The sequence below is a fragment of the Diuraphis noxia genome, unplaced genomic scaffold, assembly GCF_037042655.1.
Source record: "Diuraphis noxia isolate RWA-SAM2 unplaced genomic scaffold, SU_Dnox_SAM2 contig0002, whole genome shotgun sequence".
NCBI classification, from domain to species: domain Eukaryota; kingdom Metazoa; phylum Arthropoda; class Insecta; order Hemiptera; family Aphididae; genus Diuraphis; species Diuraphis noxia.
Window position 1 is genome coordinate 54,596,033 of NW_028301712.1, and position 15,718 is coordinate 54,611,750.

The 15,718-nt window shown below is 28.1% G+C and overlaps 2 protein-coding genes across 2 annotated transcripts in view; both read right to left on the reverse strand.

Annotated features, from left to right (window-relative positions):
* Nucleotides 1–15,718, reverse strand: part of KCNQ (KCNQ potassium channel) — a 280,998-nt gene that overhangs the window by 143,798 nt on the left and 121,482 nt on the right. The gene's annotated exons all lie outside the window — the stretch shown is intronic.
* On the reverse strand, nucleotides 9,146–10,467 carry LOC149058683 (uncharacterized). Its single transcript, XM_089221506.1, has 2 exons — nucleotides 9,510–10,467; nucleotides 9,146–9,434 (listed from the first exon to the last, which is right to left on the reverse strand). The coding sequence occupies exons 1-2, from the start codon at nucleotides 9,684–9,686 to the stop codon at nucleotides 9,213–9,215; spliced, it is 399 nt and encodes a 132-aa protein (XP_089077632.1). The 5' UTR covers nucleotides 9,687–10,467; the 3' UTR covers nucleotides 9,146–9,212.

Sequence of the window (15,718 nt, forward strand, 5' to 3'; positions counted from 1 at the left end):
GTTAAAGTGTTGAATTAGTTGGTTTATGAAATAACTAGGTTATTTATAAAATGACAAAAACGTATAACCGTGTAGGTAATGTATATAATTTATAGGTACTTTAACTTGTTATTTTATGCATTCCCTGGCATCATTCGGTTAATGTGTCAAATTGCACAAAATATCGTGTTTTTCTTAAATTAAATTAACGGACGATGGGTTTTATCGGCTCCGATGTAGTGATTCTAAGATAAATTTAAATAATACAAAATATTTTTTATTTTTTATTTATTTCATACCTACCTACACATTTTAATTACAGGAGTTTTAAAACAACCATACTCTCGATCCTAGTTCACAGTATGTCCAAAAAATTTGTCAGCTGTGGAATCTGTTCCAAATGAAAGTGTGGCATTAAGATCTGCGGCAACTGCGTCGTCAGGGTTTCTTTAAGTGCACTTATACCAAGAAATTTGATATACAAAGCCCGGTCTTTGCAGATAAAATAAGTAATGTGCCACTCTAAATGTCACAATAACCTTGCGTGTACAAATAAATAATTAATTCAATTTAAAATATATGAATACAATATTATAATATACTTTTAATTGAAATGTATTTTACACTTTAAAGTATATCATAATAAAATTTTGTAAAATATCTAGTTAAAGTGTAAATTTCATGTATGATTCTACACTTTCACTTCTTAGGTAATATTCATAAACTACCTAGTTATTTCGTATAATAACGGAATTTAACACTTTTATTGTAATACATATAACTATTTCTGAAATGGTTATTTCACAAGAGCTATTAATATATCATATTATATTCACTTGAAGTTAGTATCGAGAAATGTAAAGTGCTGCCCATGCAAGTTTCTTTTAAGGTGTTGAGCAAAATATTTTTATAACTTGTACATTTAGGTACAATGTTTACCAATTGTTTTTATAAATACCTATTCTTTTTAATATAATATTATGTAAAATAATTGTGTTTTACAGTGTGTGCTATGGACATTATTAACAGTGTAATTTTAAATTTTATTACTGTATAAAAACATTTTTTTTTTTTAAACAATTTACATACCTACCTTTATACTTTTATATTCACGAATACTTTTTCGTATTATCCCATTCTTTTGTCTTTCATATTATAAAATATTAAAATATGCCCATAACACATTTTCCCTCCACCCACTTTATACCTACTCAGTAAAAATTAATATGTAGGCATATACAATCTATACGTTATACTATATACATTTTATGTGCGTTCATATATTTGTTTAAATTTTTACGATAAAAACGTATAAAATAACATAATAATATGTACTCGATTGTAAAATTCACAATGCTTTTATTTACCATATAAAAATTTGAATTGAAATATATTTAAAGCCATTATAATATACGTGTGCCGTGTAGTCTAGAAGTCCAGAGTTAAATCTTCAGTTATGAATACTCTATATTTTGTTTAAGTCTTACAGCTTTTAAATATGTGCAATAATACTCAACCAAGTCTGAGTCTGTGGTGAGTGCGTGAGCACTTCGTCAAAATTATAAGGTAGTTGGTCCAGCAATCAGCATGCAGTCAACGCCCTCATTGTACTCAGATTCTTTTGTGTATTTAATTTAAACAATAATTGTAAACGTCATGCATGCACCGACTTTAATCATAGATTTATCGTACACCTATTTGCCATATATCAAGGTATATAGTTCAATCAATAAGTATCCAGAGAGCCAGTATGATTTTTACATTGTGTATGAAAAACTATAGTGGGTATCTTGAGTATTTGTTAAGTTCTCAAATAAAATGTAATCTCGAAAACTATCCAAATACCTAAAGGGGTCTTTTTCAAACTGAATTCTAGGGTCCCCTAGGAGGCCATATATTACTAGGAATTGTGAAATATTTGTACCTATAATCTATATGTTTATTTTATTTTGCATACTTTCAAATGCATTTATAAAATTAAAAAAATCATAATTATTTTCGAATTACCAAAGATATCATATAAATATATATATATCATTTGTAACATTATTATGTCACCATCGACGGTCGAATATAGATTTGGGAGGAACTTCTCAAAAGTTATCAGGGGTTAGGTCAAGTTTACCACGAAGTTAAAGTATTCGTTCACGATAATGTATAATATCTTATACTTTACATATAATATAATATAATATGTTATGATGTACTCGTATAGGACTAGGATTTACATGTAAATACTTAAATTGTATAGACTGTAACTTTCCAAAATTGAAATTATGGTCTGGTATATTAGTGTATACTAATAGATTCTGAATAAAATTAGAAAAGTTCAATATTTCATATTTTGTATTAAATACTTTGTCATGTTTTTATGTAACTCAATAATTGCATACAATTATTATAAAAACTTTTATTTTTATAAAACACCAAACTAAATAATAGAATTCCAAAAAAAAAGACTTTTTAATTTTCAACTATTTACATGATAATTTTACCTTTATAGTTCGTTTACTAGGTATGTATTACTATGTAATATCGTTATTAGGTTTTATTATTGAGGTTGAACCATTTTTTTGACGAAAATATTAATATTTTATTTATTTTTTGATAACAGTAATAATACCTATTTACTTTTAAAATATTTTTTTTTTCAAACTTTTAAACCAATATCACTAACCTATACCAGTGTCGACTGTGAACCGTTTTTTTGGTGTCAAACGCTTTATAGTATATTGCTAAATAGGTGTATTTCGGTTTAAGTGTACCTCAGTTTGCATAAATTGACTTCAATGTACCTAGCTAGTAGTTTTATGAAATAATTCGACCTATATCTTCACGGAACAACTTTTTATTACAAATTAACAATTGTTTTTATTAAATTTATATTTACATATTTTTAGCTATACACATTTCCTTATTATTCATAAATATTACGTATAGGTATATTTAGTATGTACTTATATGTACGGTTGTGAAACGAAAAGAATTTTGAAGAATTTGTTGTTGGATTGATGGTGTGGACACGTGAGGATGTGATAGGAAATATATTATATACATTTAACGACAATAGTGAACACGCGAAAAACGAATGAGAATTTTACAATAGTCTCTTATACATTTACCCACCACACCGGTACCGATGCGCGTCGTCGTATCGAAATATTATTTTTATATACCTAAACGGCTAAACATGATAAATATCGTTCAACCTCACAAATAGAATTTAGTTTTCACGATTTTTATATAGTATGATATGAATATAAATTTATATATTATATTATGTAACACAAATTCATATAAGTATAGTATATATATTTATTATATATAACACGTAAAAGGTAAGGTTAAATGGTATAGGTAAGGTTATGTATTATATTGTCACCAATATAGGTAACAAATATGATTATAGAATGATCAGTCACAAAATGTGTGAAACGATACTTTTTTTATATATAAAGATTTCAGTAAATGAGTATCCTTTGAAGTACAAATGTCACCGTTTGGTGGGATAAAAAATTAATTATGAACGATAACGAAAAATAAAATACTCTCCTTATATTTTAACTTCATTCGTATAATCTAATGACGGTGGAAAAATAAACACACCTTTATTCATGTGATTTACATGCGTAGATATCTCATAGTATTATACATTATGTATATAATATTATAAACAACCAAATAATTTTCTTTGCTTTAAAAAATAGCGAATTTGTTACAAAGCTTTAATTCTGTAATTGATTTTATTTTTCAAATCAGCAAGTTGTACTCTTGTCGTAAAATATTATGAAAATGCGTTGTTACAATTACAAGTTTAAATGAAAATATTTTTACACGGACATTTGAAAAAAAAAATTCTCATTCATTTTAATCTTTTTTACTTTACTAGTATTCTTAACAAATATTATTACTTATAAAAGAAAACAGTATAAAAAATTGTTTTATAGGGATTTTTCTGATAAAAATTATTCGCATAAATCCAAAGTAAAAACATTAAAACTTTAAACGATAATTTTTTCGAAGCCAAACGACTTACAAAATTTCAATGTTTTTTTTTTCTCAGATACTAAAATAATAATGGATTATAATAAGTACACTTATCTATGGTAGAAAAATTAGGATATGTTTAAATGTATAAAAATTAAAATAATAACAGCAACAAGTAATAAAACAAAAATATGAACGAATTTAATGTATTATTTCAAATTCCAATACATTCTGAAATGTTTCGAATTTCATATTATTATTTCCAGTAAAAATTTAGAAAAACAATTCAAGAATTTTATGTTCGTTGTTCATTGTTCATAATATCAAGTATTTGGAATTTAATAAATTCCATTAAGGTTTTAGGGTTAAATTCCTTCGAAAACAAGTAATATTCATTAGATTTAATGAAATTATAAAATACATTACCTATAGTAAATGTTTTCAATTTATGAGTATCTAAAAAACGAAAAATAAGAATTCATGATGTTATATGGTATTTTGAAGTTAATTTCTGTACTGATTAAACAGAAAAACTATTATATAAGTATAAACAAAATAATTGGTATGTAGTATACCTACTCAGTGGCATAATTTGTGGTCATGTTTATAGAGATGGGGGATTGGAATATTTACCCCCTCGAAAAAAGAATGTTGGTTTATATCATAAGCACCTTTCAATGCAACCATTGTGATCCAAAGGTACTTTTTTAAATTCATCATACATTTTCAAAAGGTTACAACTTTAATACTAAGTCTGGCCGATAAATTATAATTCTATCATTAGCCTTAACTCAGTAATATCCATAGTTTTCCAAAAATCATATTAAAGCTTAACAGCATTTTTATGTCGTAGATATTTCAATATATTCGTGAAATGGTGATTACAATGTTTATTATGAAATAATGCACATTATCTTGGTAAGGTGTGTACAGCTAGGGAAGTCAGGTTTTTGAGTTCTAGTACTATATTTTACCTAATGACATTTATAGTTTAACTATGATACTCAGCTAAAAAGAAGTCATGGAGATGATGTGACACCCCAAATTCTTCTTCATATAATAATGCGACTGCAGCTACATAAAGTTTATAATTTTACATTGATTTTTAATAACATTGCTTTAAAAAACATTACATTTTATGTTTCCTTTTTGATTTATTTAAAACTAAGTTCTCATAATTAAGACACACTAATACATTATAACACTTTGAATTTAATGTACAATTTAATTATTAAGAATAAACTATTATTATTATTGTTATTTTATTTTTTGCAATAGATACTTTTCTATAAATGTTTGGTTTTCAAGGATATTTGACAAACGAATAGGAAAATTACTATCCTGAAGTCATTTAATGTATAATAATAAATAATAATAATAGTAATAATAGCAATAATAATTGGATGACTTCAAGTTCACGTGATGTTTAAAAATGCAAATTTCTCTATTATTTTAGTACATCATTTTCAAACCTGTACGTAAAACTGTTTAGTGAATGTATGAGAATAAATTGTACACCAACAAATTATGATAATGTGACTCATCTATAGCTGTGTTGAGGGCAAAATGCAAATCAAAATAACTCTTAAGATATTTAGATTAGTTAGTGCTCATTTAAAATAATTGCATACATCAATGTATTCCATGTTAACTATGCAAAGTTAGTTATTATATTGTATATGCTTTATATGAAATAGAATTGCTTGTTTCGGAATGTTTTATTCGAAAATTATTTTTTATCACTGAATTAAATTTTCAACGAAAAATAAGGAGCTGGCCAAAAAGATAGTACCACTTGATATTTACTTATTAATTGTTAGACAGTAAGCCACGTTAAAGGGCTGTTAACTGGATATGATTAGCTGTCTTTCTTACAAGTCTAACCAACTATGCTCCAATGCTCCTACTAACGTTGAAATGCCGATCGAAACTTAAATACTGCATAGTGTAGTGCAAACCTTCTATAATCGGATGGCATGAGAAGTCTTAGAAAAAAAACTATCCAAGAATAATATGGATTCAATGAATATTGTCTTGTTTTAATAACGGCTATACCACATGCCAAAACAATGACAACTATATGAAAAGTATAATATATTTCTATCAAATGTTGATAAAACATGTCGACCGATGATTGTCTGCAGCTGTAGCTTGAGGGTGAGTTAGTTGTTTATTTTTTGATATTTTCTCCGAGGAGAGGAAGGTGGGTTATATTATACGAATCATTTGGGAATAATAAAGAAAACTCTCGTCAAACAATAGATAAATAAAACACGCGGTGGAAACAGTTTTTTGAGTAAATCCGCATACACATGATAGCGCGCGTACAAAGTGTTCGGACGTGATAAAACACGACCACAAACGATCGGCAAAAGGTTTTTTATGAACGAGCCATCAACGTTAAAATGAAAAAAGGACGGAAAGACATCGACGGCGACGGTTACCGCATTCGTACGTGCTGTATAGGAGGTGGAAAGGACATGTACCACAACCACCGCCATCCGCATTAAACATAAAATGGGATGTTTTCGTAAAACCGGTGTTTCGTGGTGGAAACGTGCTGGAGAGCATCATGGGGAGTGGTGAAGGGGGCAAGGTACGGGGGTGAGAGTTAGTGGTAGTTCGGACGGCGGTGATGGGTGGTTAGAGTAAAAAAAGAAGGCTTGGGGCCATAGATATAATATAAATGGCACGCGGACAATGGCGACGAAACGGTGTTGGAACAAAGATTGTACCGTGGTGCCGTAAGCGATGGTGGCGGCAGAATCCCGTTGGGAATCTGTCGGAAACTATAAAGAACCCGTTATAACAGCCACTATATATATTTATATATATATTTACGATTTTTTATATGGAATATTTTCTTCTTCTTCTCTTTTCATATTTTGTCACTTAACGGTCGTGACCCGAATATTATTCACAACAATCGTGTTACACATTATACTCATATATTACTCATATGATATAATAAATACATGTAAATAGACAAAAAAAAAAGCTAAAATTAAAATATTGACTGTAATCGAGAATCCTTATGCTCATTCTAGTCGTTTATAGAAATGCAACAGGATACACTGCAATGTAAATGAGCCATAATACAGTCATAAATGCTCTTATCTTTTATGTTATATAAAATGTGTGAAATCAGAAAGTAACGGTATAGAGGACAGAATTATTATGAATTTCTTATTCAATATCTATGAAATAGAGAATAAAGATATTATAATAACAAATTCATAATAATTCTGTCCTCTATACCGTTACTTTTTGATTTCACACATTTTATATAACATAAAAGATAAGCATTTATGACTGTATTATGGCTCATTTACATTGCAGTGTATCCTGTTGCATTTCTATAAACGACTAGAATGAGCATGAGGATTCTCGATTACAGTCAATATTTTAATTTTAGCTTTTTTTTTGTCTATTTACATGTATTTATTATATCATATGAGTAATATATGAGTATAATGTGTAACACGATTGTTGTTTTGATTTTGAGTTTTAAAAATTGTTTGTTAGTTTGTTTTTTTTTTTAGCATAAGATCTGACATGAGTATAGACAAATATTTCATACGTTATTAGTTTATTTGTAGAATAAAATACCAATGCTGCTTAATCGCTTTACGTTGTTTAATTTATGTTTCATCGGAAAATTTAACTGGTCAAACATAATATTATAATGGTAATCTAACTTTAAAGTCATCGTTTTTGGTTTGAATATAAACGTGTGGTTAAGTGATTTGAAAATAAAACACATTTAAAAATGTGTCAAATTTTTAAGTACAAAAATTTTCTTATACTTGAAAGTAATTCATGCCATTTTTAATGAGCAAACTTTAGATTACATTATACATTTATAAGTTATAATCGTTCAGATAAATTTTAACCAATAAAAGATTTTTATTTAAAAAAATATATATACCCTAGGACACAGTTGAGTGAAAATTGAATTTAAATGCAATCGAATTACTTGATAGAAAAAAACCACCGTCAACCACCCTTTGGTGATACTACCTTTAAATTGTAGTTATGATTTATTAATATTGTTAGACAATTTTTTCATATCTTTTTAGTATTTAAAATTATTTTTGGTGATTTAAATCGTATTATATTTAAATAAAATGTATTGTAAAATAATCTATTATGAAATATTTTTCACATCATAAGTACTAAGACATACATATTTTATAATAATGTGTAAGTACCTACTATTATTATGTTCGCTTAAATGAACTTAAACAGTAAATTAATACCTAACTAATTATTTAGGCTAATTTAATTATCTCTAAAAAAAAAATAATCCGTGATACCTATTTACTTTAGATTACATTGTAAAGGTTGACTCATTCTTTTCTCATTGTTTCGTAATATTATTGGTTGAGCAAATGAATGGATTTATCTCTTCGACCGTAAATCCTATTCTATTTCTTGTAATTTTCAAAAATACTTTTTTTTTCTTTAATACAAAGCTACTTCGGAGAAAAACGGAAAGTTCACGTGTCAATTGTTGTTGTCACTAAAAAAAAACTCTAGGAGAGGCGAACGCCATTAAAAATGTAAGCATATGAATGAATAACAGTATAGGTATAATTGTACTTGAAATGATAATTTATTAACTGTAGTATAACACTCCGTGTAAATTATAAATATATGATTCAGCATATATTTGCTTAAAGTTTTATACAGATATTGTAACTATAAATTGTTTAGGATTATAACATCATACGGTAATCGGTCAAAATATTCACGGACAAAATATCCAAATGTATCCGTTTTTACTTAAATTAGTAAATTACACATTATAAAAATAAAAATAAAAATATATTATATAATGTATAAATTACGTTAGTAGTAATAATATCACAAAATATACTGCACACACATTAGTCAAATAGTCAAATAATATAAAATAAAATGTAAAACAATTTGTTTTTGTGAATACAGTATACATAATAAAATATTAAATAATTTGCTAAAAAAATTTCTACCTACACTATTTTCTAAAAATTTAAAAAAAAAAACTCATACATCGTTGTAAAATCAATACATTCATCGCTCCGCTAAGAATTTAAAATTTTCTAAAAAAATAAGCTCGTAAAATTAGTTAAACCTATATACCAACACTGCATCACTAATAGTAAAATGTAAAATAATTTGTTTTTATGAACACACAATAAAATAATACCTACACTATTTTCTAAAAATTTAGAAAAACGTTTTTAAAAATGGAACATTTTATTTTAATTTCTAATATAATTAGCAATAGCATTTAAAAAATTTGGAATGTCCCTACTTCCATCATTGTACTCTTCGCAAAGATTTTTTAACATATATTTTCTTTTTTTTTTCAATGGTGGTCCAATAGTACCCAGTTGACGCTGCGCGACTTTGGTTTCGTCAGCTGCATTTTCATGCCACATCTTAGTAATCAATGTCCAAATTGTTGGATGTTTGTGATTCACCTTAATTAATATTAAACAAATTATATTGAATATTTTAATTGAATAAATAAATTGAAATAATAAATAAGTATTTACTAAGTTTGAAAACCGATTATTCCATCCCTCACATACATTGTTAGTCCGATCTCCGTTGTTTAATGTTGCGTCTCTTACATTCCAGACAGATGGTGGAAAATGAGGAGATGTTTTTCGCAATTTTATACGTGTATTCGATTGCCCGTTCCCAACTCTTTTATACGACCCTACATACATTGGAATATTAGTGGCGCCATTGAAAAATTCCCGTCCATATACCAGGTAGAAGCTTCAGTTAAATATTTTAAACAATTATCTGTTGCAAAAACAATTATTCGTTCAGTTTCGTCTATTCCGTTATCATGCAACAAAAATCTTGTTGATTTGTCACCCAACTAACACCAATCATTCTCAATAACTAATTGATTAAGACAGTTAGGATTTATTGGGTTGTTCTTCGATTTTTGTCTCCTTAATCTTCTTTTCACGATTTCTTCGGCTGGCATCAAAGCTTTTGTGTTACGGTCCACTTTTGCTACCACTTCAGAAAATATTTGTCCTGACTTTTTTTCAATATGTTTTGCAAGTTGGAGCATTTCATTCACACATTTTGTGACATTGATTTTCCCTGAGTTTTCGGTACATGTGATCAGATGTGTTGTGATAACGTGTGGTCCAGAATAGTCCAATTCAGATTGTAATATTCCCGGACATTTTAATAAGTTTGATTTCACGCAGCGCCATGACATTTTTTTTGATACCTATATATTTAACAGTATACATGTGCCCACTAAATATGGCTTTTAAACCACCTTTGTTCGATCTCGTTACTTCCATTTATAATCATACAACCTGTAGTACTACGTCAGGGACGTCACATATAATATTACGAATTCTGAATAATTGTACAGATTACTAGTAGTATGTTATTATCTCAATATTAAATTCACGCTAGTCTTAAATAAAATAAATAATGATATCGTTAACTAAATCTAAACGAAAAATGTTGGTTAGACGCTGAGTTGAAATTTTCCAGACGTTCACCAAACCTTTAAATCAACAACAAAAAAACAACAGTCGAATATCGTAATTAAATTAATGAATTTACACGTAATGAATAACCAAATATGTGATGTTTAATTTCCATAGCATACAAAATTTCATGCATAATTACTTTGCAGTTAGTCACAGAATGTGGAAAAAAACAAAAAAAAAAAAAAAATGGAAACTAGCAAATTAAAAATAAATATTTATAAAAATAAAAGGGGAGATGAGGTACTTCAGAAGTAGGTAGGTAAAAACCCAACAACACGAACGGAATATTCGAGTTTCGTGTTCCATTTGCTTAATTACTTGGATGTAATTTTATTAATGATTTTTTTTTCAAACTAGCACCGATCCATTACCTACGTTAAATGGTTTCTTCATTATTGGTATGGTTTATTTTTATATTTTTTTCAGTTATTTTAAACTGAGCCCATAAACAAATATGCAGTTGCTCAAACATATGTTTCACACACGTACATTTCCTCACCATCAATACAACTCTACTTAGTACCACCTCCACTGCTTACACCTCCATATCGATATAATATATAATAGTATGGTCTAACCGTCCATTATACGCAACTGCAATAACAAAAAGTTGTTAGCATTTATTTCAATGAAAAGCAAAACAACAATAAATCCAGTGAAATTTTGTACAAAGTATACGAATTAATGACACCGTCCGTGTGATATTATAAAACCATTTTGCCGAGAGTCATATTTAGGCATGGGCAATGGGCTTCGAAGGGAAAAGTTATAAGTGTGCAAAACGAACTGTTTTGACTAATCTGATAATTGTGCGTGACCCCGAAAAAGCGGTGAACGGGACACTAAGCCAGCTGATGGAATATGGAGCATAACAGCAATAATATTTTTGTTTGACAAATTATCATATATTCTTTCATTTTTTTACAATATGCCAATCTTTTACGTCAATATAGCGCGGGAAACCAAAATATATGCGCATGTGTGTGTGTGTGTGTGTGTGTGTGTGCACGCGCGTAATATACACATTCTATATATGTATATAAAAATACCTCCGTCCGTTGTCTGACCCGTACAAATTAACTAAATATATACGGATCGAGAATACCTACATTTTGAAATGCCGGTGTATTAAATTATTTTTTCTGTTAAGTGAAAAATCATGCACCTCTGGTGTGTACGTCATAATGATTAGTTAAACATCAACCAAAAAAATATTGGGCAATATTATACTGTTATGAATGTAATTAATGTATTATTAAATAACAAAATGCGTTTAGCGATCCTATGCTCGTATTTACATTATTATCCAATGATTAATGACTTAAAATAAAGGGTGTTAAAATAATAATAAATAAAACCCTACATAAAAGATAACTTATTCTACTTTGAAATAAAAAATACAATTTTTTTTAATAACCAATAACTAAGTGATTGCTGACAAATTTGTCGAGACTTAATAAACTAAAATAAATTATGATCAACGGTTTTATAAATATTATGATATAGATAATTTATTATTTATGTTTGTCACCAACACTCTGTCCACCAAGAAAATACGCTGCGGATTAGCGAAAATCGGTTCGTGTGGTTTAATGCGGTTCCACCGCCACATACTTCCAAAGTGGAACCGGTATCGATGCAGGATTTTATGTGGGATTCGAAGAGTTAGGTTAAGTAAGACAGAGTATAATTTGAATAAAATTAATTAAACTAAACAAAAAATATACTTAAAAATAACTGTTGGATTGCGATAATTAGAACTTTGAGTATATTTTACTCGTATCAGGTTTACTATTAATAGTAACTACGTACTTATTTAAGATTGTCGTCTTTTTAAAAATACCTTAAATTTTCAACTCTAATTTTTAGAATTATATCACTGCATCATACACCATTAAATAAACCGTTCTTGATCGACTTGATCAAAGTAGAAACTTTGCCAATACAAATGTTTTGTTTATGCTAGAAATAAACCAAAATATCGTTTAATATACTATACATAATATATTAACATCTTATTGTTTGTTGATTGTGCCTACTTCCAACGTGAGATATACTTTAAACTGAACTTAATTGACATATCGCAAACCTGAAAACTATGTGTGTTAACTTTATTTTTAGTTAAAAATATAACTACTTTTGGTATCATATAAATTATATATACAAATAGTTTTACATTTTGTAAATTTTTAAAAATCGTTTATATTATTAAATTTAAATCCAGTGCTGATAAATTAATAAAAATGTTTTCAAATCAACATTTAAGACACGCATTAATACATTGACTGATGTTTTGAAAAACATTTTTTTTTAATTTTCTAAGAAAATTATATTTATGCTAATAAGTATGGCACATGACTAGGAGTAATATAACATACCAACGTACATACAAATATTATTTCAATAGATGTATATTTTATTAAAATCTGAGATCTAAAGTTGGGTACCTATATCATATTATTTTGTCCATGAGTTTAACCGTTTATTCGATATTTTTTTGTTGAACTATAAATACATAATATCATTCATAGACTGCAAGATTAAAAGGGTACAACTAAATAGTTTCTATAATAGTATAACCATAATCCCTATATTATTAGTTAATAACTTATACAGTTATTAATTTATTATTAAACTATTTTAGGGTGTTGAATAATATTACACCGGTATTAAAATTAATACATTATGTCTATTTGACGTAAACCATCAATCACAAATTTAAGAGGTAAACTAATTGCAGAATAATTTTTGATAAAACAATAGAAGAAATTTCAAAATTGTAAAAAAAAAATGAGTACTTGACATTTAGAGAAATAAACAAAACTTCCCAAGTCTATATTACAATTCTATCTGGGATGGCTATCAATATTTAAAATGTACCTATGTCACATCGCATGTTGGTACATTGTTTGCGTGTCACAAATATAAATCAATATAAGTATTAACGTATTTACTATAGGTACCTTCATTATCAGATAAAAATAAATAAAATAATGTAAAATATCATACCTATTTTTAATGTAAACATAAATTAAATAATTATAATATAGTCGGATTATAAGTACAAAAAAAGTAATAATATGGTGTACATAACTGAAATTATGAATACAACCAAAGTTTTGAATTTTATCTATGATTTTAAATAACTACCTATTACCGCTATTAATACACACATTGTTATTTAATTTTATTTACTAAAAAAAAAAATCGATTTTTTCAGAAACTGATGTAATGTTAGGTTTTTATAAAGTACAAAATAGATCCAATTTGTTATCAGAAACCACCTTTAATGTTTAATATTGAATAATTTTTTCTGCTAGGTATTAGTAACTTTCAATAATACGAACTTGCAACCGGGATATTTAATAATTACATTTTTGTGAAAAAAATCAAGCTAACATATGTTTTTTTTTTAATTGTTTATTTAAATATTATAATATGTTAAAAATACATTCAAGTAATAAAAACGCGTTTGATCGTTATAAAGTTTGATTATCATTATTTACACAGATTAACATAATTAAAAAATAATTTATTTAATGATAAATATACTAATTGTATCCACAAAGTTTAAAAAAAAAAAATGGTAAATATAATAAACATGATAAGAGGTATAATTTAATGAAAAAACGATGCTGGAATGTATACAATCTTTATTGGGACTTATTCTTCTGCAACGAGCTTGTTTATAATTAATAATTATATTCATCGTAAGCATGTCATTGTAATCGATAAGCAAAAAGAGATTTTACATAACTATCATAAAGCGGATGTGTATGAAACCTAAAAACAAAAAGTAACCGGCATGAAAGTATAGGATAAACAAAAATATATATTTATACAAGTTTACGTACAGTAAATGGTATATTGAGGGTACTAGGTAGGTAGTTCTGACACTATCAGTAGTATAAAACTATAATAATAATAATATATTGTATTTATTTCATTCTCAAACAGCTGCTGACGAGCTTGTGTTCGTGTATATTTTTACATGTATCCTGTAAATATCAGGATGTACACAAGAGAATTTAGAGAGAGGGAGGTAAAACAAAAATGGTTCATTTATTGTTTTTGTTATTATTAATATTTTGTCGAACAACAGAGAGGGGCAACGTCATCGTCGCATCGAGATGGGCAGGAAAAATATTCGTTAGTCGTATAGTCGTACCGTTTTCCGACAATCCGACAACCCTTTCCACGCCCGTCCCTTGTTTCGGTTGCACGTAAAAAAAATAAAAATACTCGCTATAGTATATATGAACACGCAATATCTCGGTCTCATTTGCGTGCGACACGCCATAAAAATACGAACAAAAATAATAATAGTAATAAAACGAGTTGTAATCGTCTGTACTTACGGTTTTCCCGGGTCTCGCAGTAGTATAGTGCCCCAAATAACGTGGCGAGCTTTCCGGGGTCTTTTTTGAAGGATATATACATACGCGTATACGTAACATAAGAACGAACAAATTACAGAGGATTTCCCCTGAGTATTGTTTTTCGGGGGGAATCCTGCAGTGTACTCCCTCCCCCCAGCAATACCATATCATTTTATATTTACTTTTCTTGGTCTCTAGTTCCGCAAAAAATCATCATCTCAACTGCTAGCTCCAGTTTCGTTCGAAAACAAAAAAACTCTGTTCTCTCACCGGTGGCTACAAATCAACCACAGTGGAACGGATGGCACGTTTTATTATTCCATAGTAACTCAGTAGGGAGGGGGAGTTGAATTAAGTTCTATAGTTATTCCCCGGGAGACCCTTGTTTCAATGTTCTGACGCCCGGCGCGTTCCTAACCGCGTTCGACCCTCCTGCAAACACGTCTACAGCAATTTAATTGAAATATTCATATAGATAAGATACGTGATACATTCATATATTATATATAATAATATTATGTAAGTATCTCTAATGACGAGAGCAACGTGCCGACAATAAAAGAGCGAAATATAATATAATGAAAGCATGTTGTTAAATATTTTCGAAACCGATCCGCTTTGTTTTATTCTTATTTCACGTAGAAAAATTTGTCTGTCGATCCGTGGTATCGAAAACGCTATACCCTGCGAGTGAGTAAATCTAAATTTGTATAGTGATTAAGTGTTGGTGGTCTCACGTGACATTATGAATAGTGTTTAAATACAGTCTACAGTAAAAATATGTAAGTCAGAATAATGTGAATGAGGGAAACAATATACTATAGAAGGTTTTTATAACCTATTACACAATGGGTT